The sequence below is a fragment of the Bubalus kerabau genome, chromosome 6, assembly GCF_029407905.1.
Source record: "Bubalus kerabau isolate K-KA32 ecotype Philippines breed swamp buffalo chromosome 6, PCC_UOA_SB_1v2, whole genome shotgun sequence".
Lineage (NCBI taxonomy): Eukaryota > Metazoa > Chordata > Mammalia > Artiodactyla > Bovidae > Bubalus > Bubalus kerabau.
In genome coordinates, this window is record NC_073629.1 from 77,481,694 (window position 1) to 77,507,751 (window position 26,058).

A 26,058-nucleotide genomic window follows, 5' to 3' on the forward strand; every position below is an offset into this window, starting at 1 on the left:
AATAGTATAATAACTTAAATTCTCTATTCATACTGTGAAACACAGTAAAGAAGACATAATCAGTAGCACTGCTTCTGGAAATCCCCCTTTTCTTTGATGCTTCTAACCTCTCTCTTCCAAAATACCCCTAAAACCTCCTCATTTAAAATTCTCCGTAATCCAAGCCCTTCTCTTATACTTGTCCCTTTTCTCTTGATTGTGTGTTATGAAAACTCAAAGAATCCATTTAGCAGCAATAGTGGGATGCTTGTTGGGGACCAGGTGAGGGCATGCAGCAGAGCAAGCAAGACCAGCATTGTCTTTATCTGCAGGGAGGAGGAGGGAAGGCCTGCATTAATACTCTTGGCTATAGTTATTTTCTAATTATTTATGAAAATGTGAAAAGAGATGTTAAAATCTCATTTTGCTGAGGAGAAAATTAAGAGCTAGTTCTGTATTCAAACAACATGCTACTCAGGATATCCCTGGGGTATTTCTTAGGGAAAGACATCTTAGATATTCAAGTCAAAATTCTGATAGTATCCTCTCTGACTGTTGAGACCCTCTGTTTTTAATGACCCAAGATGCAGACCTTTTAGTTCTTTGAATGTTTAGATAAACACATCCCTGGAGGGAGGAGGGAGAGACAGGATAGACAGCAAGGAGGATGTTGCCATCTCCCATCAGATTCTTCACCATCTGCTAGCAGCATCCTTACTATCAGTAGTTAACACTCATTAAGACCTCGCTATGTGCGAGGTACTATGTGTAATCGACTCTTTTTATTAATTATTTTTATCTTTACAACAAACTTACGAGATGGGTTCTCTCAGCAAACTTTTCAAAGGAGAAACTGGAATTTTGTAAGGCTATTCAGTAAATAGCCTAGCTAAATTGCTAGTAAGTAATAGAGCTGGAATTTGATCCCAAGTTTTTCTGAGTCTAGAGCCCTCGCTTTTAAATTTTCTTATTCTGTTTTTGTAGATGCCTACAATAATCTAAAAAATCTTTCCAGTGAAAACATTTCCCTTGCTGCACAGTAATTGTTTTCTCTTATGGAACTTTTTTTCATAAAGGGTAATCTGAATAAATTTTGAAATATATTAAGAACCCAGCAGTTTAAATGAAAATCGGAATGAATGTTATGAATTGATGTCTTGTTAGCAAATTTTGCCCATGATCTTTTGGCTTAGAGCAGTGTTTGCCACGATTTCCATTTCTTCTGAATAATAGACTCAGCTCTGTTGAGCCTATCTCTATCATCCTGAAAAATAGAGGTTGGACATACTCCAGATTATTTCATTGTATTGGAATGTCTTTGTGTTGTGTTATACTGTGAGTGTATGGGCCATCAGCTAGAAGCTGGAATGGAGTTTTTTGTTTTTTTCCCTAAATGTTTTCATTATGAGTAGATTGGACCACCTTCCCATAGTATATATTATGCAGTATATTTCATTGTGATGAATTCATCAGAATGAAATTTTACATATACAGTTGGCTCTATCTTGGCCTTACTTTCTGGAATAGTTTGTTGATATCGCCAGTTGTTGGAATATAGAAAACACCTAGAGCCTATTTTGGCCTCAATAGGCAACACAAAGTGTAGGAGATTACAGTCTTTTCCTCTATCAGATGTGAAAATAACAAGGCAAATCAGAGAAGGGGCTAGATGGGTAAGGCATGGCAGCCTATAGTATCAGCTTATACATTGATTCTAATTTAAAAGGGTATGTTTCAACCTTGAAAAGAATGACTTTCACCATAACATAAAATATATAAATCATCTTTAGAGTTGAAACATTTCTAAGTTAGGAGTGTCTAGCAGTAAAAACTGGAGAAGGCAATGGCACCCCACTCCACTACTCTTGCCTGGAAAATCCCATGGACGGAGGAGCCTGGTAGGCTCCAGTCCATGGGGTCACTAAGAGTCGGGCACGACTGAGCGACTTCACTTTCACTTTTCACTTTCATGCATTGGAGAAGGAAATGGCAACCCACTCCAGTATTCTTGCCTGGAGAATCCCAGGGACAGAGGAGCCTAGTGGGCTGCCGTCTATGGGGTCGCACAGAGTCGGACACAACTGAAGCGACTTAGCACCAGCAGCAGCAGCAAAAACACTGCCTTTTACAGTTGAGAGAACTGGGGGCTCAAGCTTGGTCGAATAGTTTGTCTGCTTAGTGGTATATCTAGCACTAGAAAGCCACAATTCCCATCCCTGGGATAATTTATTCCACCAAGATTCTTATCCTCAAACTTGCAATAATTCAGGAGTAGCAAGCCAATTTGTGGCCAGAGTTGAAACTCTGAACATATGAAAAGTGCTCATAGAATGTAATGATGGAGACCTTAAGGCAGTCTTTTCATCCCCATCCAGTGCTCAGTTGTCCTCTGCAATTTTTTTTTTTTTTTTAAGATTTAGTTTATTTTTTGGCTGTGGTAGATCTATATTGCTGCACATGGGCTTTCTCTAGTTGCAGTGAGCAGGGGCTTCTCAGTGTGATGGCTTCTCTTGTTGGGGAGCACAGGCTCTAGGCGACCAGACTTCTGTAGTTGCTGCATGTGGGCTCAGTAGTTGTGGCATATGGGCTTAGTTGCTCCGTGACATATGGGATCTTCCCAGACCAGAGATTGAACCAGTGTCCCCTGCTTGCAGGATGGATTCTTAACCACTAGACCACCAGGGAAGCTGCCTCATCCTCTGTACTCTTTGCATTTACCAAGTGTTAGTAACAGCATTCCTACTCACACAAGTGTTGGCAATTGTTTGTCTTCAGCTGGTTAGGTCAACTCTGCAGGGTGGATTCTTAACCACTGGACCGCCAGGGAAGCCGCCTCATCCTTTGTACTCTTTGCATTTACCAAGTGTTAGTAACAGGAGCATTCCTACTCACACAAGTGTTGGCAATTTTTTGTCTTCAACTGGTTAGGTCAACTTTAGACTGTCTGATTTTTATTGCTCTCAGATTTTCTTCCTTTGAACTTGCAACATTGGAACCACCTAGAATAATTCTAACTACTCTTTCAAATCTTAGTTATTTGTGTATTTGACCTTTTAGCTGTAACACCCCCCACTTCATATAAACTGAGCTCTTTAATTTAATAAGCTTGATACTCCAGCTTCTATGTAGTCTGACTGTCATAGGACATATCACTCAATTTCTTTTGAGCCCTCTCCTAGCAAATGGTATTGCCCATGCAAGGAACTTGGACATCCTTAACTTCTCTCTCTCACTCCCATTCCCTCAGAGTCTTTTCCCTAACTAGGTCTTCACTCCGGTCACAATTGCATTTGCCTGTCACCATTCAGAAGCTCCATGTGTCATCTCAAGACTTCTGTATTATCCTGTGCTCCACAGTTCTTTCAATGTCAAGTCTTCCACTGCTTTTCTTTGCTACTCTTTTGAGAACTTTGATATGTAATTCATTGGACCAGAAAGAAAAACTCATTTAGAGCCGCTAGATAAATAGATCATACAGGCAGCAGGTTTCTGTCTGAGCTGTTTTGTAGATTTGGTCTCAAAAGTAGGATTTGATGCCTTTAAAAGGAAGTGCTTGAAATGTACAGGCAAGAATACTGGAGTGGGTTGCTATTTCCTTCTCCAGAGGATCTTCCTGACCCAGGGATTGAACCCACATCTCCTGTGTCTCCTGCCTTGGCAGGTGGATTCTTTCAGTCTAAGATGTGAATATTTTATCTCATTTTGTCTCCAATTTTCTTTCCATTGTGCAGGCCTTGATCTCTTCAGGGCAGTGTTGGCAGGGTAAATAACTGTCTTACCTTTGTGAACTTTAGTTTCCAGGAAATATGCTAAAGAGTGGTATCTAAACATGCTTCTATAATTTTAATATTGGCTGCAAACCCTTTGGAAGAAATTTTTCAAAAATTAGCATATTTTTTGCTTGTCTGCTGTTTGTCTTATACACCTTCTTTTGATGTGTGAATTTACTTTTTTTTTTCCCTGTGGATCAGGGTGTGCATGTTTCAGTTTAGGACAAGTTCATTTTGGTCCTCAAAATTCAGTATTCATTTCATATATAGGTTAACGAGGATCTGCATGAACCATCACGTGCTCAGTGGAAATGAGCACGTGTACCATTGTGAGGTTGGCATCACGGAAGGCAGCCGTGGCTTCTTCCCAAACTCTCTCTATGCTAGTCTTAATTGTACTTTGGTATAGGTGGGCCATGGATGTGATACACCAAGGACATATTTAAATGATCTAATGGGTGTTTGATAAAAGCTTGTTAGATAAATCAAGCATAACAATGTGTTTATCATGAAATAAAGACTCTTCGATGTAAATAGTTCACTTCAGGTTTGGAGGACCTATATATTCAATCTCTATGCTTGATGCTATATAAGACTTGGTCCCTCCCCAGTGGAACTTATAATTTTGTAGGGTTCAGAAGCTATGTTTACAAATAAAGTAAAAGGCTCTAACAGAGACACAGGTGATATTGGCATCAGAGGTTGTGTAAGGATCATTTGTTGCTGATGGGAAATTGGTGGAGGCCTTAGATGCTGGCATGTTATAGGTATTTAACAAATTGAATGAAGGAGATGGCACTTGAGCTAACACCTGGATCTGATGAAAATATTAAAATATTTAACCTGTATTTAGTGACTTTACCTTTTTTTTTTTTTGATTGTGCTGGGTCTTTCTTCCTGCACATTAGCTTTCTCTTTTTGCAGGGAGCAGGAGCTACTCTTTGTTGTGGTACTCTGGCTTCTCATTGCAGTGGCTTCTCTTGTTGCAGAGCATGGGCTCTGGGGCTCATGGGCTTCAGTAGTTGTGGCACAGGGCTTAGTTGCTCTGTGGCATCTGGGATCTTCCTGTGAACCCCTCCAGGGTTCAAACCTGTGTCCCCTGCATTGGCAGGTGGATTCTTAACCACTGGACCAAGTAGAGAAGTCCTATAGTGACTTTACTCAATTTTTTGTTATTTCAGTGTTTTAAAAAACCCAATTCCTAAGAATGTGACCATTAAAATTTCAGTTTATCCTTAACAGGTACCTCTACCTCCAGTTCTAAGGAATTCACAGAGTATAAAGTCCAGTTTTTCTTGAGTAGTCAGGGAAGGGGAAATGATTATTCTTAGCATTTGTGAAATTCCAAATAAAGTCATTAACAGACTTTGCTTGACCTTAGCCTCAACTTGTAGTGTCCAACACTGAATTTTTGACCCTTTAGCATGTCCTGTACTTTTGTTCATTTCCTAAATGGGTTAGAATATGGAGAAAAATAAATCAGTAAACTCCATGACCTCTTTATTGGACCCTAAGGTCTCCATTCCCTAATATCCTGCATGTATTAATACATTGTGATTTTACTATTTTGTCACTGAGAAAAACTTACTTAGTTCAGGCTCTTATCTATTCAGTTATTTCCTGAACGTTTCCATGGATGTGGTGGAGAGCTCGCCCTTTCCTGAGTCAAGTTGTGCCATTGTCTGTCTACCCAAATTGTCAATGAACTCTTCCTTCAGTTGCTCTGAATTCAGCCTCTGCCTCTCATTTGTATCCTTGGCCCTTATCCTGCCTACGAGGTCTGTCACAGACTCTTCCATGGCAACTTCATCATGTGTTCCTTGAGTTGGATCTTCTCTAGATGAAATATCCCAGACTGCTGGCCCAGAATTTGAGGTTAGAACCGAAACTCTAGTACAATTAGTTTCAAGTGAGTTCAGTGCATTTTGGGAGCCTGTTATTCCATCACCCTTTTGTGGAACTTGGTGGAGGCCGTCTGTTGCTGCCTGTAGTCTTTCCAGATAAGCTGTCAGTAGTGCTAGGTAGTGCCTTGTCTGCGGAGCTCCTTATGGTCCTGTTCAGTCGTCCTTAGCCATCATTCTGCTCTGCAAGTCACCTCTCAGGTACTAATAAGTAGTGAGGGCTAATAAATAAACTGGCAATCGAGGCAATGTGGTGTATTAGAAGGAGCAGCAAATGTGAAGACCAGGGTTCCAGTCCCAGCTGTGTCACTTGTGGGAGAAAACCACCAATCTAATGCATATACAGCGGGGACCATTATAATGACAACTTGACCTGTTTAATAATCCAAGTGTCTGAAAGCACTTTGTAAAATGCAGTGTGCAAGTCACATATTAGTTAATGTTCATTTATTTTTAACATTGATAATATTGGTAAAAGTAGAATATCTGTAATTTATAAAAATACATGTCTGATAATAATTATAGGTAATAAAAGTGTGAGATTATTATAGAGTGTAATACAGATTTCAGAACACAGCAGCTGTTTCTCCTAGAAGATTTAATTTGAGGGTTTTCTAACCCTAGAGTGTCACCCGACAGATGTGCTAGTGGCAAGCTCACCGGCTTGTAGAGCCAGCTGGCTAACTTGGTGTCTTCCCCATCCCATACTCTGCCAGAGCAGCTTTGGGGGCCTCTATAGGGACTCTGAGAGATTTCCCACACAAGAGGTGGTTTGCCCTCCATGCTGGGTTTATGAGATCATAGCCAAGGTAGTAAATTATAAGATGCTATAATTCACTTTCCATAGGTGGTCTTGGCTGCATTCCACAGCCTTTTGGCTGAATAATGGCTGATTTTGACACACTGGCACAAAGTCAAAAATTCAGCCCAGATGACTGGTTTGCCGAGTGATGAGCAATAGCATCAACAGATGAGCCATTTGGTTTTTCTTTGGAGGCCTTTTTTGTTCACTTCATGTGTGTTTAGTTTATAGTGTTCTGAGTATTTCTAAAGTGATGGAGAAACAGTAATTGTAGGTATTTTTCAGAGCTAGAGGTTAGAAATGGTGATTTGATATACTCTTGTCAAGCTTCTTAATTTAATCGCTCTTTGTTGCCAGACACCAAAGTTGAGGGTCAGTTTTTTAACCTGAATTCAGGATTGCTCCCCCAATTAGCATGTCTCATGGTTGGCAGATTTTATGTGCTAAACCTCTGGCAGGGCTCTTTATGTGCATTTTATTATTTGAAAAAAAAAAAAGAAAACTGGCACTAATCTTGAGCCTAAAGAAACTTCATGTTTACCACAGCATTTCAAATACTATGTAAGAATTTGGCTCAGTTTCCCAAAGCACTCTAATTTTTTTTTCCTCTTGGTTCCAACACTCCTCAGTTCCACGGGATCCAAGCCAGGCAAATAAAGGAAGCCAAGTGGTGCTTCATGTTTGCTGTGTAGATTCTGACAAATGTAGAGTAATTCTTCTATTCTTCAAAGCTGTTACATCTTTGGCTCCAGAACAATTGAGGTTGCCGGCTAAGCATTTAAAATCCTCTCATCCTAAGATATAAATGTATACTACTTTTCAATATTTTTTAAAAGAAAGAATGAATTGCACCAAGTGTTTGCTACAATTTATGAAACTTTGTTGTTGAAATGTCATTTATTTATAAGTTTATGTTGCAGGGAGCTGTTTTAAAATACGTGCTTGAAGTGTGTGTACAGTACAAACTACTTTGCGGTCAACGCTGCTATGTGGGGGGGGGGGGGGTGTGTGTGTGTGTTGGTAGTGGCAGGTTAGTGTAGAGGATCGTTCTGCTATGTTTAAAAATTTAGCTTTCCTAGAACAGATGTTAGCATAATTAATTACTGCTTACTGAAAACTGCTGGCAAGAATGAATTACGTATCACTTAGTGTACCCCATTACACGCACTAGGGCATAGCTAGGGTAATTCTGAAAATTACTTCCCCAGATCTTGGCCCTGCACATCCACTCTCAGTTCTCCAATAATTGAAATTGAATTGTAAAATAATATTTCACTTAGTAATTTAGTAAGATTTAATTGGTCTGGTTGAAATATAGGAGAATTTTATCTTCAAAGTCAGTGGCAGAGGTAGAGTGTCTTACCATTATAACTTCAGAGCAATTTCAGTAAAGGAATTAACAGACTGAGTCAGTTAATTCCGAAGCACTAAGTCAGTTTAACACAAGTATTTACACTTTCTTTGGCTGAAAATTTTGAAGTGGTCATTATTATGAAACATTCTAAAACTGAGGTACATGTTGTGGTAGATACTAAGAAATCTTTTTTAGAAACTGACCTGGTGGGAAGAGTAACTAGAATCAGCTCAAGGAATTGCTAGTGTCTGAAACCTCACAACTAGACCAGATAATATGATATGGCTACTATGGCCCCATGGTATATGCCACATGTATCTTTTTTAACTAGAATTAATGTAGGAGGTTTCTGAATTTGAGAAAGATAGGTACGGTCTCTGAGGGAACTCTATTTAATACATTTAAACGCTAATTTCTAAATTTAGCTAGATTCCTTTATGTTAAATAAGTGGGTTTTTTTTGGGGGGGGGCTTTGAATAAAAATTGTAGTTGTATAAATAACATATTCATCTGGTCTCCTTGGTTTCTGCCACTTATGTACCTCTTTCCCTCATGCCCTTTCTTGGGAGGGAATCAAAGAATTCTAAGCAAACCCAGGAATTGTCCAATGCTCTTAAATGCCTAATGCATTTCTTATAAATTCTCATTTAGGCAAGCATAGATATTCAGATAAGCAAAGCTTAAAAACAATTTGAGTATATAATCTTTTATAAATGTCTTATACATACCATTCATAGCCCGGCAGTGGAAGTTTTCTTTATATTACAAAGTAGAATGGATATTGAGCCATTTAGCATTGTGCCAGGTGAAAGTTGTGGGGGCTTAAGTTAACCAGCTGTTGCATTTATTCTCTACTTTTAACATACAGACATAGACCAAGTAATTTTAATGCCCCAAACATTAATTCCATCCTTTTAAATCAGCTTCAACTACTTTTTAAAAGTAAAAGTTTAATATTCACTAGTAAACCAAAATCTTTTGGGGAACAAAAAGAATGGGATTATAAAAAAATTGATAAATCAATTATTCATGTTTATAGAGGTACAGAGATCATGACAGCAGATTTTGAATTAAGACTAGATTTCGAGAGTTAAATCAGCCTCCCCCTTGAGTCGGTAGAAAGTATCTGTAGCAGTTGTCAGTGTGTTTTTATTAAAAAAAGTTCTGTCCAGCTTTATTGAGATGTAGTTGACATACAGCACTGTATAAGCTTAAGGTGTATAGCATAATGATTTGACATACAGACATCATGAAATGATTGTGTTTTTAAATCAGTGTGTATGGTTTTTGTTTTTGTTTGTTTTTTCATTTTTGTTAGCTGGATGCTATTATAAAAATTCTCTAAAATATTTCTGAAATGGTTGACTATTTTTAATTAAAATCATTACTTTTTCACTTTGAGGGGTTCTGGTTATTAATGCTTATAAACATGAATTATCCCTTTAACTGGTCTAGTTTCCATATTCCTTCACCTTGAAACCCAAAGCAGATTAATCTTGAAATATCATTTTGGTTGCAATGAAGACAGTCTTCCTCTCATTCAGTGAAGGCTGTTCCTGATAATGGAGACTGCAAAGCTCTCTGGGGCACCCTGTTCAAGCTACCTTGTAGCTACCTACAAGATATCAGCATGTCTCAGAGGGAAAGATTCCCACCCTCCTCAAGTAAAAATTCTGTTGTTTGTGGGTCTCTTCTTTATGTTGCTGTGTAAGTGAAGCTGAGACTCTTGGGAGCAGAAGCCAAGGCCCTCGAGAGAACTGTACCACTGGTCAGAAAAAGCCAAGGGCTGTAACAAGGCTGGTGTGGTCCAGCATTTTCACTTATTAAATGATCAGTTTTTAAATTTAATCCTCAAACACAGACCATACAATTAGCCTTCAGTATCTGCAGATCAACCAGAGATTGGTCTGCTGATCAGGAGGACTGACCATGCTATGTCATTTTATACAAGGGACTTGAGCGTCCTCAGAATTTAGTATCTGTGGGGGTTGTGGAAGCAATTCTTAGTGGACACATAGGGACGGCTGCACTGTGATTTTCTAGATATCTTCTGACCCAGCACACGCTCTTCTTCAGTGTTTCCCCACTCCTGTCCCCTTTTCCACCGGCTAATGAACACCTGCTCTCTTTGAAGTTGAAGTCCAGGCCTCAGGCAAGCAGCTCTCCCAGCCCTCTTCACAAATGATGCATCCTGTGCAAACATCTGTAAGGGCACGTTTCAATCAGGATGTACTTCTCTGCCAACTACTCAGCCTCCCACACTCGACTGTATGAGCAACTCAGGCTCTGGGGCTGTCATTTGTCTCTATCTTTAGGTAGCACAGTGCCCACATAATAGTAATACTTCTAGATAATTGCTAAAGGAATCTTCTTTATTTGTAATAAAGCAAAGAAATAAATAGTCTGTGTTGGCTTAAATGGAGACCATGTGTCATGTCAGCATGTTGTTTTAATTTTATTTTAACTTTTCTAGGAGGCAACCAAGTCTTGTATCTCTGTCTAACTCTCTAATTATAGGGTTTGGCGGGAGTAGGGGCTAATGATTTGATGTTGAGTCAACTTTGAGCATGATAGCGGTAGTGGTTGGCCAGATGGCAATTTGTAAACTGGACAGCCATTTGAGATGCCATAACAGGAAGCTGACTGGAGTCAATGAATATTCTTCCAAAAGAAGTACAGGTTTAGTCATTGTTCACTTGAGTTTTTCTTCAAGGTTACATTGTAATGATGACTGGAATTTCTGTCTCATTCTAGTGAATTCATTTCTCCTACCTTCCAAATATCCAACTATTGCCCTTTCTCAGGTAATGTTGGGGTAAATATAGTATCACCACAGCTATAATTACTTTTTCCTGTAATTATTTATGTATTGTCTGTTTCCCCCATTATTTTTACATTCCACGTGGCCAGTGTCTATTAGGTTCACTTAAGTACTTCATGTATAGTAGGTACTCAAGACATATTTGGTGAATGCAATATGACCCTTAGTAATATATGTCACTGAAAGGTCACCAACTTTTCAAAGAGGCTTCAAGTTGTGTTTGTTCAGTTTTCCACAGTCTTGAATTAGAAGTCTTATTGATTTCCTATCACTTGAAAGGTTGTATAGTGTCAGATTTCACAGTTCTCCATTATAGTGGAGAGGTGGAGGCCAAAAGTACTGTGTTGAAATACAGATTTAAAAAATAGAAAATACAGCTTATGTTTGACATGGTAAAGAGGACTGGACTTAAAATGGGGTGGTGTTTTCAAAGAGTAGCTTGTGAAGGTATTTTCAAAGAGTAGCTTTGGTGCCTTCCTGTGAGAGTGGTATTAACCCACATAAACTAACCAGTCCATAGTGCCTGGGCATATTCATTTTGGGCCTGATTGCTCTTCCAAATTGTACTGATGTGGAAGTAGCTTTAGGCCACTTGTTTTCAACTAAATGCTATACGGATGGGTAGAGGGGACATTTAAAATGTGTGCCAAGGCAGCTGGGTGATATTACATTACCATCCTAGGAATACTGAGGAGTGGTTATTTTTAGCTTTCACCTGAGCAAACATGACTCAGTTTGTTGACCTGAATCCATCCAGCCCCCTTCTTAAATACACAAACTATTAATCCCTAAAACCACGCTGTGACTAACTGAGGCCTTCCTTATGTATAACTGTTGGTTAGTCAACTGTGGCTTGTTCAAAGGTTACAGATAATTTCAGCTTCTCCCATCTCATTCTTTTCTCTTACGATAAAATCTTTCACAATTCTAAAACAATTTAAAGACAGAAATCAGAGTTCTTTTGATTTTTAAACACTGTTTGGGGACCTGCGTAGTCACAAGTTTGGCCATAGCTGATGAAAACACCTGCTACAGTAGGCAGCCAGCTGGTAGCTGCAGGCTTTGTTTTTGGTTTACATTGATATGCTTTCTACTTAAGAAACACTTTGAAATTCACTTTTAGCTGGAGTAGGAAGTTGTCTTGACTGTAAATATATTATTCAGGAAACATTATTCTGTTTAACTATCAGAATGTCTGTTTACTTTCTCAAACAAGTGTTTTGCCTTTTGAGCACTCCTAGAAATGGAAAATGTTGAATTATCTTCAGGTTTTTAAAGTTATGCTGAAGCTTTTTTTAGACTAGATTTATTCAAGTGGAGAAAAATACTTGTGATTCTCATATAGCTTGGGATGCACTTGTGGCTTCTCCAAGTTCTGATGCTTATGAAAATATTAGTATTCCTGGGATATTTTTCTCTATGCAAGAAACACTAGACTAATGAAAGAATGAAAATAATTCAGGCTGCTACAAAGGCAGGCGTTCACCATGTCCATTAAAAATGCAGCCTTTGTGCCCGTAAAGTGTTCAGCTTCTCTGTTATTAAAGTTTGGAATGTGGGTTTGGAGGTTAACTAGAAACTCAGATAGTTATTTTTCATTTTGGTCTAAGAAGAGAGTGACTTGTTTTTCAAAAGGATTAAAAAAAAAGAAAAAAGGTTAGGTTCATTTTGGAAGAATAGAAGTTTTAAAATGTAGTAACTATTTTCTGCAGCAAATAGTCAGTTTGAGTATGTTAGCCAAAAATAGAATTCATGACTTTTGTCTCCCTGTTTATAACTCTAACCACATTAAAAGGAGTTTAGTTAAATGTGCCACTTGGTCTTTATAATGTCGGTGGGCTATTGAGCTGAGTCAAGATGACCAAAGTTTGATCGATTCATATTTCTAATAAAAAGTAAGATGTCTGATTTCAGATGGATTAGGTATAAAATGTCTTCATGTTACATTTTGAGTTTTAAAGAAAAACTTCTCTGGTTTGAATTAGTGACGGCTCTGTGTTGCAGTATTCAGGATACTGCATTGAAGGACTTACAGCTAGAGTTCAGCACTGCTGTGTTTTCTGATAAGTTTTAGTAGGCATTATCCCAACTTTCTGGGAATGTAATGTTTTACTACTCAAAATTTACCATTAGGATGGATATTTAGGGATAGAAAAATGTGTATTTGAGTATTAGAAGTAGGGCAAAGTATTAAAAATAAATAATACACACTCTTTAGTCATAAATGATTTTTTTCTCTTACTTTACATATTCCTCTAGTTGCTATTTGATCTCTTCCAAATAAGAGATGATTTCTGTTTGTTAAGTGTCTGAAAGCACAGTAGGTCAAGTATCGTATGTACCAAATTAAACATATTTAAACCATGAACATAAACCATAATTTGTTTTCCTTTCACTACTTTCAGAGAAAAGTTTTTTTTTTTTTTTTTTTTTTTTTTTCAGAGAAAAGTTTTATAAATAGATTTAAAAATATATTGTAATAGAAGGATCTACATGAAGAAAACAATGAACATTTTCAGAGATATCAAAATGGACTCATTTATTAGAGAAGTAATCTGTGTTCTTGGCTGGAAAAACTAAGTGTTGGGAAAGGAGGCTGACTTTGTCCACATTAGTTTATAGAGTTAATATAATTTCAGTCAAATCCAGCAAAAAATACAAATATTAGGTGGGGGAGGGGAGGGGTTTTACTCTATCAGATATTGATATAAACCATCCATTTACATGATTTAAAATCATGTTGGTTGGGCCATGAATTTAAAGCTCAATACATGGAAAAAGAGAAAAAAGTACAGTACATGGAATAGAGTAGTTTATCCAGAAAAAATCTATTGGTAAACATAAGACAAAGGTGCTGTCAAAAATCAACAAAAGAGAAGCATTGGTTTAGTAAGGAATAATTTAAAGATTTAGAAAAATAAAAATAGATTTTCACCTCATCCCTTGTAGCAAACCAAATTTCAAGTGGCTCAGCTAAGCGATTTAAAAAAATGAAATTGTTAAAAATAATAGAAAGTAATAAAGGGTGACTACTGAATCTGGAAATTAGAAAATCTCTCTATATACAGAAGAGTGGAAAAAATATAAAGGAGAGATTATATATGAAATCTGGAACTTCTCTGTAGTATTAAAATATGCCATAAACAAATTAAGGCAGCAGCTGGAAGAGCTGAGGTAAATTACTAACAAAACATATTAGGCAAAGAATTATTCTTATTTACAAACTTTTTGGACCAAGGGGCTCGGGTGTAAGTAAATTAAATTGGTATATCACATGATTATTTTGCAACCACTAGAGGAAAATTTTTAATTATATAGAAAATACTTACATGTAACAGCTAAAATTTTGTATTTTTTCATGTACTTTCAAGCACTGTTGTGAATGCTTTTCATATGTTAACTTGTTTAATGTATATAGTGACTCAGAGTTAGTTACTACTATGATTGCCATTTAAGAGATAGTAAAAGTAATACGCACACAGGTTTAGAAATTCACCCCTAACTTTGCTAGCTTGAATTAATGGTGACATGACCAGAAATGACAACCAGGCGGGTTGGCTCCACAGGGTGTGTTATTTACCACTGTGCTACTTTGCTTTGCTAAGTGAAGAGAAAAGAAAACACTACAGAACTATGTATGGTATGACCCTATTTTATAAAAACATACGTTAATATTAGTGTGTATTTTAAAGTTACGCAAATTAATTCCTCTCTGAATTTTTATCTAAGTATACACTGATAGAAAAAAACCTAATATTTTGATATTTTTACAGCAGTGGTTCCTTCTCTCAAGTGGGATTTTGGGTAAATGTTGTTTTGAACTTCAACATTTCTGTATTTTGCAAATTTTCTTTTATAGTGATATGGCCATTTTATAATTACAAAATTGTGTTATTAATGTTCTATCAAATTAAATGATCCCTCTCAAAATGCAGGGATCATATTTTAGTATATCCTTCAAGTATCAAGTGGGTGTTTGGGTTCCCAGTCTCTGATAGGTACCTTCAATGGGATCCCAAAGTCAAAATAATTCTTTCTCTCAATCAAAAGAAGCGTTGTAAAATTTCAGAGTGTAGAAAAGCCTCAAAAACCAACCATCTTGATTGAATTTTATTTTATTTTTTAACTTTAAAATATTGTATTGGTTTTGCCATATATCAAAATGAATCTGCCACAGGTATACATGTGTTCCCCATCCTGAACCCTCCTCCGCGCCCCCCTCCCCTTACCATCCCTCTGGGTCGTCCCAGTGCACCAGCCCCAAGCATCCAGTATCGTGTATCGAACCTGGACTGGCGACTCGTTTCATATATGATATTATACATGTTTCAATACCATTCTCCCAAATCATCCCACCCTCTCCCTCTCCCACAGAGTCCAAAAGACTGTTCTATACATCAGTGTCTCTTGATTGAATTTTAGAAGCCAGCCAGCTTATTTCTCAGATGAGGATCCTGAAGCGATATATTTTGTTTAACCAATTTATTCCAAATTACCTGAGAGTAAGTCATTCAACCATGCCTCAGACCCCAGGTTTCCTGACTTTAGGCACTGTTCTGTGAAGCCCCAGTGCCCTCCAAGCCTTCAGGCAGGTGAAAGTGAAGCATAGTTGATTATTGTGACATTTATTTGGTGTGAGGAGGTAACCGAACAAAACTGGCTACACATGTTTTCAATCACCAGTTATTTATTGAAAGAATACAATGAGAAGGCTCTCGGGTATACTTTATGACACCTCTAGAGATCACTGAAGGATCCTCACCTGGATTTGGGTGATCTCTTGGTATTAATAGGGCTTCCAGGTAGCTCAGTTGATAAAGAATCCGCCTGCAATGCAGGAGACCCTGATTTGATTCCTGGGCCGGGAAGATCTGCTGGAGAAGGGATAGGCTACCCACCCCAGTATTTTTGGGCTTCCCTGGTGGCTCAGCTGGTACAGAATCTGCCTGCAATGCGGGAGACCTGCGTTTGATCCCTGGGTTGGGAAGATCCCCTGGAGAAAGGAAAGGCTACCCACTCCAGTATTCTGGCCTAGAGAATTCCATGGAGTGTATAGTCCATGGGGTCACAAAGAGTCGGACACGACTGAGCAACTTTTACTCACTTCGTATTAATAGGCTTCCCTGGTGGCTCGGACAGTAAAGAATATGCCTGCAACCCAGAGGCCAGGCTCTATTCCTGAATCGGGAAGATCCCCTGGAGAAAGGAAATCTTGCCTGGAGAATTTCATGGAGAGAGGAGCCTGACGGACTATAGTCCATGGGAGTCGCGAAGAGCTGGATACAACTGAGGGACTAACACTTGGTATTAATGAGCCTAAGTTATGGAAGGCAGTATGAAAAATGGAGAGAGGACAGTAGTGGAAAGAATGTTAGGCTGAATTAGGCACTTACATGGATGATTCTTCTAAAACAGAAAAACATTCTCTTTTCAGCTCCAGGACCCACAACGGCAGTATCCTACATGTCAGTGAAATGTGTGGATGTCCGTAAAAACCATCACAAGGCAAAATGGTTAATGCCTTGGGGACCCAACCAATGTGACAAGATCCGAGACATCGAGGAAGCAATTCCAAGGGAAATTGAAGCGAATGACATTGTGTTTTCTGTCCACATCCCCCTCCCTTCCATGGAGATGAGTCCTTGGTTCCAGTTCATGCTATTTATCCTGCAGCTGGACATTGCATTCAAGCTGAACAACCAAATCAGTAAGTGCACTCTCCCTACCCCTCTCCTGTCTTGGGGAATTTCTTCAGGCTTTTCAGAGCCAGGTATAATAGGAGTGAAATAATAGCGTTACTGGTGACAATTATTGACTACTTTCTACTTACTAGATGCGTTTCTGAGTACTCTACCTGAATTAACCCATTTTATCTTCCTACCAGTTCCTAAAGGTGGGTCTTATTTCACTTTCCAGAGAGATAACTCAGGCATCAGTGAGGTTGCCCAAAGTCAGAAAGCCAGAGAGTGGAAGAGCTGGAATTCAAAGCCAGGCAGCCTGGCTTAGGAGCCCTGCTCTAGCCAAGTTCCATTGCCTTAGTGCACAGGGGAGCTCACCCCAGTGGAGTGATTTGAGAATTTCTGAAAGGTCCCATGTTTCCAAATGTCTTTTCTGGTGAGGCTTTAAATTAAGCCATTGCCTAAGAAAAATATACCTGTCAAAATGGGAGCACCAACCCAGGAGCTCCCATTTTCCCATAAAATCAGGTTATTTTTCTAGTTTGCTCAGTTGTGATTCAATTCTCTGAGGGCATGAGGTATATCAGCATTTTGTGAGGGGGAGATTGGTGATTTTTGAGAGGCAGATTCACTTGTGACATCTGGGGATAGTATAGGGAATCTGTCCATGGATTAGAGCACTTTTTTAAATTCTAATTTTCTTGTATCAGAAATTATTGTGATACATAATTATATTAATTTTACTCCCCTTAGGAGTTAGAACAGTATATATGCCTGATTGACATTTTATCTGGAACAGATTATGCTGAGATCATTTTTCAAAATGTAATTCTACCCCTAATTCATTCACTCTTTTACTCATTAATTCAGACTGCTTTTGAGTACCCACTGCTACCACACACTGAACTGATGGCTGGACATGTAGATACATATGAAGACACTGTCCTTCAAGGGGCTTACAGTGGAGATGCCAGGCAAATAGTCAGTCATTACAGTACAGTGTCCAAGGTATACCCAGGGGCTGTGGGAGTATGAAGAGAAGGCTTTAGAGCAGAGAAAGGGAAGTCTGCCTCAGCATACACACATACACACATGTGTGCACTTGTGTGTGTGTAAAGGTGAGCAGATAGATCTTTGAGGTGAGTATTAGCGAGTGAAAATTCTGACAAGGAATTGGAGATGAGGGTGGGTGCAAGTGGAAGATGATTTTCTTTTAATTTAGTTTATTTATTTATTTTGGATTTTTTTTTTTTTTTTTTTTTTTTGCTATGCTATGTCTTAGTTGTGGAATGTGGGGTCTTCAATCTTTGTTGCAGCATGCAGATCTTTATTTGCAGCATGCGGGATTTAGTTCCCTGATCAGGGATCAAACCTGCATTGGGAGTGCAGTGTCCTAGCCACTGAACCACCAGAGAAGTCCCTGGAAGAGCATTTTAGCTAGAAGGAGTGGTTGATGTGCACTTGGACCTTCATATTAATAACAACCTGACACATTCAAGTGGTACTTCCTATTGCCCCTACTCTCTTGCCTATTGACTTGCTTGCTCATTCATCGCTTGTGTAATGCATTTATTCATTTAAACTTACTAAGTTTCAACCATGTGTTAAGTACTAGATACAGAAGATACAAGATTGAAGAAAGCAGTAGGGAAGAAATGGTTGAGAAACAGATACTTAAACATATGATTAAGAAAGCTAAGTGCTATAATGAGAGGAGTATACAGTATGTTTGAGCTTCAGGAAGGGAAATTTGCTATGAGGTTAAAAACGGAGACTAAAACTAATGTGTATACCTTAAGGTTTGGGTTTTTGTATTCCTAGTTCCCAGAATGTATTCAAGAAAAGGAGAATTAGCATCATTAGAGGAGCCATGGGAAGCTGACATGGGTAGATTAACTGATTTATGTTCTGATGTGAAGGTCAAGGACACAGTACTCTGTTATCTGGGCTGGTTGCCTGTTGTGTATTTCCATATAATGTTCCCAGACAGACTCCTAACTCCAAGGGTAAAGGAAATGATTTACTCTGTAATAGAAATTAAATAATTGCTCTATATTGGCTGTATTAGTGCTGGGTAACAAATTATCCTAAAATTTAGCAGCATAAATCAATAAACATGTATCATCTCCCTGTTTCTCTGGGTCAGGAATCTGGGCACAGATTAACTTGGGAGTCTCTGGCTGACTCTTCTGAGGTTGCAGTCAAGCTGTTGGTCTGCTCTACAGTCTTATCAGACGGTTGAAGCCTCAACCGAGCTTGCGACTGGCATCTGAAGAGAGGGACAGTTTTGTAAGGCCGAGCCCTTTACCTGTGGAATCTGATGTTATCTCTGGGTAGATAGTGGTGTCAGAATTATTGGATGTGTGGGAAATTCCACCCTCCATCCTAATTGGTGGTCAGAACCTATTACATATCTGAATAACTTCACAGAGGAATTACTTCCCATCATATATTAAATTTAAACATCAAAAATATCTGTGTTGATGAGGCTTTAACTAAAACACTGCTATATGTAAATGAAATGTGAATGCATTGTATGTTTTTTTTCCCCCCCCAAGTACATCTTCAGGTTCCAAAATACATTTTATCTTCATCTAGAAAAAGTGGACTAAAAATTCTTAAACAACATCCTTTAATTTCTTATAACATGACAATCTGTACTTAATAGGGACACACTAAAATTCTAATAAGATGGACAACGAACAGTTGCTTCAATAAATAAACTGGAACCATCAAGAAAACCAAATTGATCAAAAAATTCTTATTTTGAGCAGTAGCTGTGCTGGGGCCTGTTGACTTTAATTTGAAAATGTTATATGTTGGGTTCATGAGAATATTCTTAAGTGCATTTTCTTTACCGTTTGCTAATGGACATTAAAGAGGAAATCAGTTAAAGAGGGATGGTATGCCTTTGCTGAGTTATATAGACATATGCATATCATAATATTTATGGGACACAGTAGGTCTAGGTTTCCCCCCGGTCCTTATATTAAAGAGTATGTGCAACCTCCTGTCTACTTTTTACATTTTATCATTGTTTGAATGCCTTTCTGATAGCAGTATGTGGGGCAGAAGAAAAAAGATTGGGAATGTGGTTAATAAGATCCTATTATATGTACATGCCTTTCTGTTTATTAAAGATTCAGTGCTAGCAATATTACCTCAAATGGAAGGAAGCGTCAGGACCAATCCTGTTTTTTCTTTAAGCTTTCCTAGGCAGTCTATGAAATGAGTTTCAGATTTCAAATAATAAGTGATTTCACACTTGGACTATTAAAGTTAGGATTTTATACACACATGCAGAGTTTTCATGTATCTTTTAAGGGTCTTTGAGCAGACAAAATAATCAAAGGACTATGTATTTTACATGACAGTCACTTGGAGCTAAATTGTTTATTCCTTTTAAACTTTCAATTTAAGATGATACAGGTTTTGGCTAGAATTTGAGATCTTGACTATCCCTCAGAAACTGAATAAGCATTGACATTCACTTTAAAAACTGGTCATTGTTTCATCAATTCCAAGATTTCATCAGACTCATGTCTTGAAAGTGAAAGTGAACGTGCAAGTCGTTCAGTCACGTCTGACTCTTTGTGACCCCATGGACTTTATAGTCCATGGAATTCTCCAGGCCAGAATACTGGAGTGGGTACCCTTTCCCTTCTCCAGGGGATTTTCCCAACTCAGGGATTGAACCCAGGTCTCCCACATTGCAGGAGCATTCTTTGCCAGCTGAGCCACAAGGGAAGCCCAAGAATACTGGAATGGGTAGTCTATCCCTTCTCCAGGGGATCTTCCTGACCCAGGAATGGAAGTAGGGTCTCCTGCATTGCAGGCGGATTCTTTACCAACTGAGCTATTAGCGAATCTCTATGTCTTTGGAGGGGGAAATAATGATATTATAGAGTAATTTATAGTAATAAAAGTGTTTAGAGAATGTGTATATTTTATTTGAGAAAGATATTCCATGTTTGTTATGCAAAATAAGTATACTCGAAAGAGCAATTTTAAACAGAATTCCTACTTGCATTTTTTTAAAAAATATTTATTTGCTGTGCTGTACAGCACTGCATTTGGGATCTTAATTCTCTGACCAGGGATTGAACCTGCAACCCCTGTATCCCTGCATTTGGAAGCACATGGTGTTAACCACTGGGTCCCCGAGGAAGTCCCCCTACTTTGATCTTTTAAAAACAAACATTTAAATAACCTACTACTTCATTCATTGCTAAGTATGAAAAGTAGTAACCAGTTCAACTTGTAAATGGTGATAGTTTTAAAAGGGCTTTCCTGATAGCTCAGTTGGTAAAGAAACCTCCTGCAATGCAGAAGACCTTGGTTTGATTCCTGGGTCAGGAAGATCTGCTAGAGAAGGGATAGGCTATCCACTCCAGTATTCTTGGGCTTCGCTTGTGGCTCAGATGGTAAAGAATCCACCTGCAATGCAAGAGACCTGGGTTGGGAAGATCCCCTGGAGAAGGGAAAGGCTGCCCACTCTGTTATTCTGGCCTAGAGAATTCCATGGACTATATAGTCCATTGGGTCGCAAAGACATGACTGAGCAACTTTCATTTTTAAAACAATAGTCTGCAAGAACTGGGAAGGGAAAGCCAGTCAAAGAGAATCTAGAGACTTCTAGATACTTGGAAACTGGTTGTTGCTGCTGTTTAGTTTCTTAGTCATGTCCGACTGTTTGCAATCCCACTCACTGTAGCCTGCCAGACTCCACTGTCCACGGAATTTCCCAGGAGAGAATACTGGAATGGGTTGCCATTTTCTCCTCCAGGGGATCTTCCTGATCAGGGATAGAACCCTCGTCTCCTGTGTCTCCTGCATTAGCAGGCAGATTCTTTTCTACTGACGTCACATGGGAAATTGGACTGTTCAGTAAATGCCAACTCAAGGTGGCTCTCTGTGTCTCATCTGTGGATGCTGAGGGCCTACTGAACTGTTCTGTATAGGTGACTTGAGCATTCATAACTTTTGGTATCCACTAGGTGGGGATTTGGGGGTGGGGGTGGTCCTGGAACCAATCTCCCGTGGATAATGAGGGATGACTATACGGATTCTGTCTGTTTCAACAGACAGTAGACCTGTCTGTTGAAATCTGTGTTTGGGTCAGTGGTTGACTTTTACCTAAACATTTCAGAGGCATGGGATTAATGTGTTTGTCAGGGCACAAACATGGGGCTTCTTTAGAGCCAAAAAGGACAGAGGACTTCAGTTTTTGCTCTGGAGAGTTTGAAAATGGAGGGAGTGTGAGTAGAGTAAAAAATGTCAGAAAAAAGTCAGCCTAAACACCTGGTGTCTGGATGGTTAATTGTTGGAAAAAACGAATGTTTATCTATGTGATGGGCTTAGATAGTTCTGTAACAACAAATTATTTTATTTGAAAATATCATCTAGAGTGGATGTATACCTTTCTTTTTATAGTGTTTTATCAATCACTCAATTTACATAGATATTTTTAAAATACAGGTTTGGGATGGCCGAAATGGTACTCACTTGTAACGTAATATCACTCTACTGATTACGACTGCAAGTCACATACTTAGCATAACCTCAGACTCTCTATGGGGCTTCTTTTGAGGAACTTGGGTTCTGAGACCAAAGAAAAAGGTATTTATTTATTTTTTCAACATGTGTCTACCCAGCTTTCAAATTTTCTCTTGAAATAGAAGCACTGAAATTCATTGGCAGGAAGCATCAGGATGGATTGATCTATCTTTAGCAGTAAATCTAGGATTTTCAGATGTCTAAAAAACTCTTAGTCTGAAGAAGTACTGATAAATGGGGAAAGCCAGGGTATTCTGTTCTTAGGTAATGAAGTCATTATGTCTTGCCTTGAGCCCTATGCTGTACTCTGCAACTGAGCACTAAGTCTTAACTTGTTTCACTTTTGCAAAAGACTACATGAAATGATCAAATTATTTCTCTAACAAGTGATTTTTCTTTTCTCAAACTGAAAATATTTCTTTGAAATATTTCTAGTAAAAATATAGAACAACATTATTACCCAATCATTTTTCAAGGTAGATGTCTGAGTGTCCTGGGAGAAAATTGCCTAACTTTTTATGAAATGATTGTACTCTTTCATTTGTGTAGCTGTTATAGAATGTTAGGTAGACACCAGATGAAGATAATTAGAATAAAGGAACAATCTACTGCTGCTGCTGCTGCTGCTGCTGCTGCTAAGTCGCTTCCGTTGTTCCGACTCTGTGCGACCCCATAGATGGCAGCCCACCAGGCTTCCCCGTCCCTGGGATTCTCTAGGCAAGAACACTGGAGTGGGTTGCCATTTCCTTCTCCAGTGCATGAAAGTGAAAAGTGAAAGTGAAGTCGCTCAGTCGTGTCCGACTCTAGCGACCCCATGGACTGCAGCCTACCAGGCTCCTGTCCATGGGATTTTCTAGGCAAGAGTACTGGAGTGGGGTGCCATTGCCTTCTCCGAAAGGAATAATCTACTGACTGTAAAAAATGAACTGTCACTTTATCTAAAATGATTGGAGCGGATTTATAGAAGGGAAAAGATGGAATCCTTTTGTGATCTTATTGTTGACCATCAGCAAGAGCTGTGGTTCTTAATTCTGTATTTTCGGATGCCTCTTGGGAAGAGTCTACTAAGAGAGCTTAATGGAGCAGAGGACTCTCTACACCATAAAACTGTAACTGGTGTGATGGAGCAGACCATTGGTAATATGGTGTCCACACAACAGGAATTCCATGCTTCATCAGCTAATCCTCTTTAACAAACTATGTTGAAGCAAGTCACTGAGAAGAAATCTAATTCTACCCTCCCACTCCCATTCCCCCACCTTCCCTAAAAGAGACTTCTTTGGTTTATGACTAAGTTACAGTCTCATAAAGAAGCATTTCTGAGTGGATAGTTTTTATTACAGGCTAGTGACACCAAGAGTTTTAAAGTTCCTTTGTAAATTTCTTTACCTACCCCAGCATCAATGGGGGAAGAAATAAAAACTTCAAAATTTTCCCATTCTCTCTCCCTACCCCCTCAAAAGAAGATAAGCTGAGAAAGCTCAAAACACACCAGAAAGATGCAGCAGCCTTAAATGGAGTGGGGTTTGAGGTGGTGAATAAAGCTAGAGAGATTGTCAATATTCAAGATGAATTTACGTGGCCAGTCCTCTTTCTTAAAGAGTTGTGTTTCCTCTTCAAACCAAGGCTAGAACCTAGAATTTACAAGTATAATAACTCCATCTTACGTAACTTACCTGACTTAAAATAGAAGGAAACTAAAATCACAGGAGAGGACCGTATTTTGTTGATTATAACCCAGGATAGTGAATATTAAAGACATCATGTTTGTTTATGTTCATTCATGGATTATCTTTCCCTTTGAGGGAATCTTCAGGAACAATTGAAATTAACCATTGTGAACATGTTTATATTGGCAGGAGGGTGAGAACCTTTGCCTTTGTCTTATTGGGGTGTGATATGTGTAAGCCCATGACTTGGACAGCATCCCTATAAAGCTGTCTGGATCTCTATACTTTCTGGCTTAATGGTTTTGTGTTACATATTTCCAAGTGAAAAAATCCAATCAAGAAACAGAGTTGGACTCTTTCAAAACCTTCCCAAGACTTTATTTATTTTTTTAATGTTGCTAGTTTGCTATGGCTTCCCAGGTGGCTCAGTGGTAAAGAATCCGTCTGCTGATGCTGGAGACATAGGAGACGCGGGTTCAATTCCTGGGTTGGGAAGACCCACTGAAAGAGGAAATGGCAACCCACTCCAGTATTTTTGCCTTGATAATCTCATGAACAGAGGAGCCTGGCGGTCTATGGTCCATGGGGTTGCAAAGGGTCCGACACGACTGAGCATACATATAGTTTGTTATATGAGATCCCTCCCACTTTCTTCTAGTCATCCATTGACTTATTGGTCAATTTAGCATTAGAAAGTAGATTGTGTTGGATTGGTCTCTAGTCTTAGCAAAACACTCATCCATGGTGTTGAATAATTTGTAGTAATTGTTACTAAACATCCACTGTGTGATTGCAGACTTTGAGCACTGGAAGAACGGTTAGAATGCTATTGGTCTAATAATTTAAACAGGACTCTATGGGTAGACTTCAAGGACCATATGAGCCCCTGATACTGTGTGAAATTTTAGTCCTGTTTACTTATGTGCGTTTTGGGAATAAGAGGTTTTGAGGCTTTTGTCAGATTTTCAAATGAGCCCCCAAATGTTAAAGGACTAATTTATGAGATGCGGGAACCTTACAGTACTTGCCCACTGTAGCACAGCTGGCTGGAGACAGAGCAGGATCTCCTGGTTGTATATCAACTGTGTAGACTAAATATACAGATCAGTGAGGCTTCTATCAGACAGAGGCCTCTTAAGATTCTTGGATAGAATGCTCTGGTCATTCTAAAATGGTATATTTTCTTTTTTTCAATCTCCCAAGTTCAAGTTCAGGAAATGTAGTGCTGTCTAGAATCTAGACTAGGAGGTAGGCTGGTCCTGTTTATAGTGCCACAGCTGCAGATCACCCACGTGTCTCATTTCCTGCTCTGAGTTTAGAATATAAATGAGGAGATTCTCTTTGCATCCATAACAAGTATATCCTGGTTACTAAAATAAAAGCCTGTAACATCAATGAAAAATGTGAGCAGCAAAGCCACCACAAGCAGCAGATTCTTTGATGGCGCCCCACTATATATAAGACATTTTGTGCTTTTTTACCTCCTCTTCTAATTTTGGGTATTGTCAGTATTTAAATGCCAGTCAGTCATCACATAGCTAATGTGAGGTTATTTTATGGAAAATCATACCTTTATTTGGGGTGACCTAAGAAAATAAGAAGTAAAATTATTTTCTGAATGATACTTCTGAAAGCAAAAGAAAGTTAGATGGAGAAAGAAAATCCTTTGTTATACAAAGCAGAATTTTACTTAAAGTGCCAGGGACTCTACAATGGAAAAAAACACTTTTCTCAATAGCTTCGTACTATCTACACACTGATGCTAAAAATGGTTCCGGTTCTTCTTTTGCTTTAGTAAATTAGTGCTCATGGTATTAGTAGGAGAGGTAGTAATTCTTTGAAGGAAGAGGAGGTTCTGGTTTTTTAATTGTTCTGGTTTAGGTTGTTCCTTAAGATATTTGTCCACTGAATCTATCTTTGCTGTCTTACTGGTTATTCATATTATGACCACAAGGGAAAGCCCAGGCCTGACCTAACAGACAAGATTATATGTTCTTTAAATGTAAGGGCTAGGGGAAGATAGAAGAATTTAGTGTCTTTTTAAAAAATTGCTGCCATGTAGAAAAGGTTTAATAGATGAAAATGTTGAGCAATGAAAAGGCTGTCTCTCCAGGTAGTGAGCGGCCTGTCATTGGTAGCAATCAAGCAGGAGCTGGTTGAGGGGGCAATCATAATGATGACCACAGTGATAACTTGCATTTAGTGTTGATTTCTTTACAAAGTACTTTTGTATTAGAGATGCTGGTGGTTGTCTGTTGCCAGCCATTTGCTTTGGCTTCATATCATTTTCTTACAGAACTTGTCTATTTCTCCTCCCTCAGAGCGTGGACTTCCATCATACCTTCTGAATGGGCACCTGGCCACATAATCAGTCCATCAGTCATAGCTGATTGGGTTAGGATGGGCCCTTGCCCCAAGGGGGAACAATCAGATTCTGTCTTATAAGAAATTGGGGTTCACTATTTCTAGGCTCACCTTCATTGGCATTTAAACTGAAAAGTCCTGAGGGCTGCCTGGGCAGCCATCA

The 26,058-nt window shown here is 38.8% G+C and overlaps 1 protein-coding gene across 2 annotated transcripts in view; it reads left to right on the forward strand.

The window, feature by feature from the left end:
- Nucleotides 1–26,058, forward strand: part of WLS (Wnt ligand secretion mediator) — a 116,657-nt gene that overhangs the window by 25,167 nt on the left and 65,432 nt on the right. For both annotated transcript variants that reach the window (XM_055585509.1, XM_055585508.1), the window contains exon 2: nucleotides 16,062–16,334. In XM_055585509.1, the coding sequence (XP_055441484.1) occupies nucleotides 16,062–16,334 (273 nt within the window). The remainder of the gene's footprint in view (nucleotides 1–16,061; nucleotides 16,335–26,058) is intronic.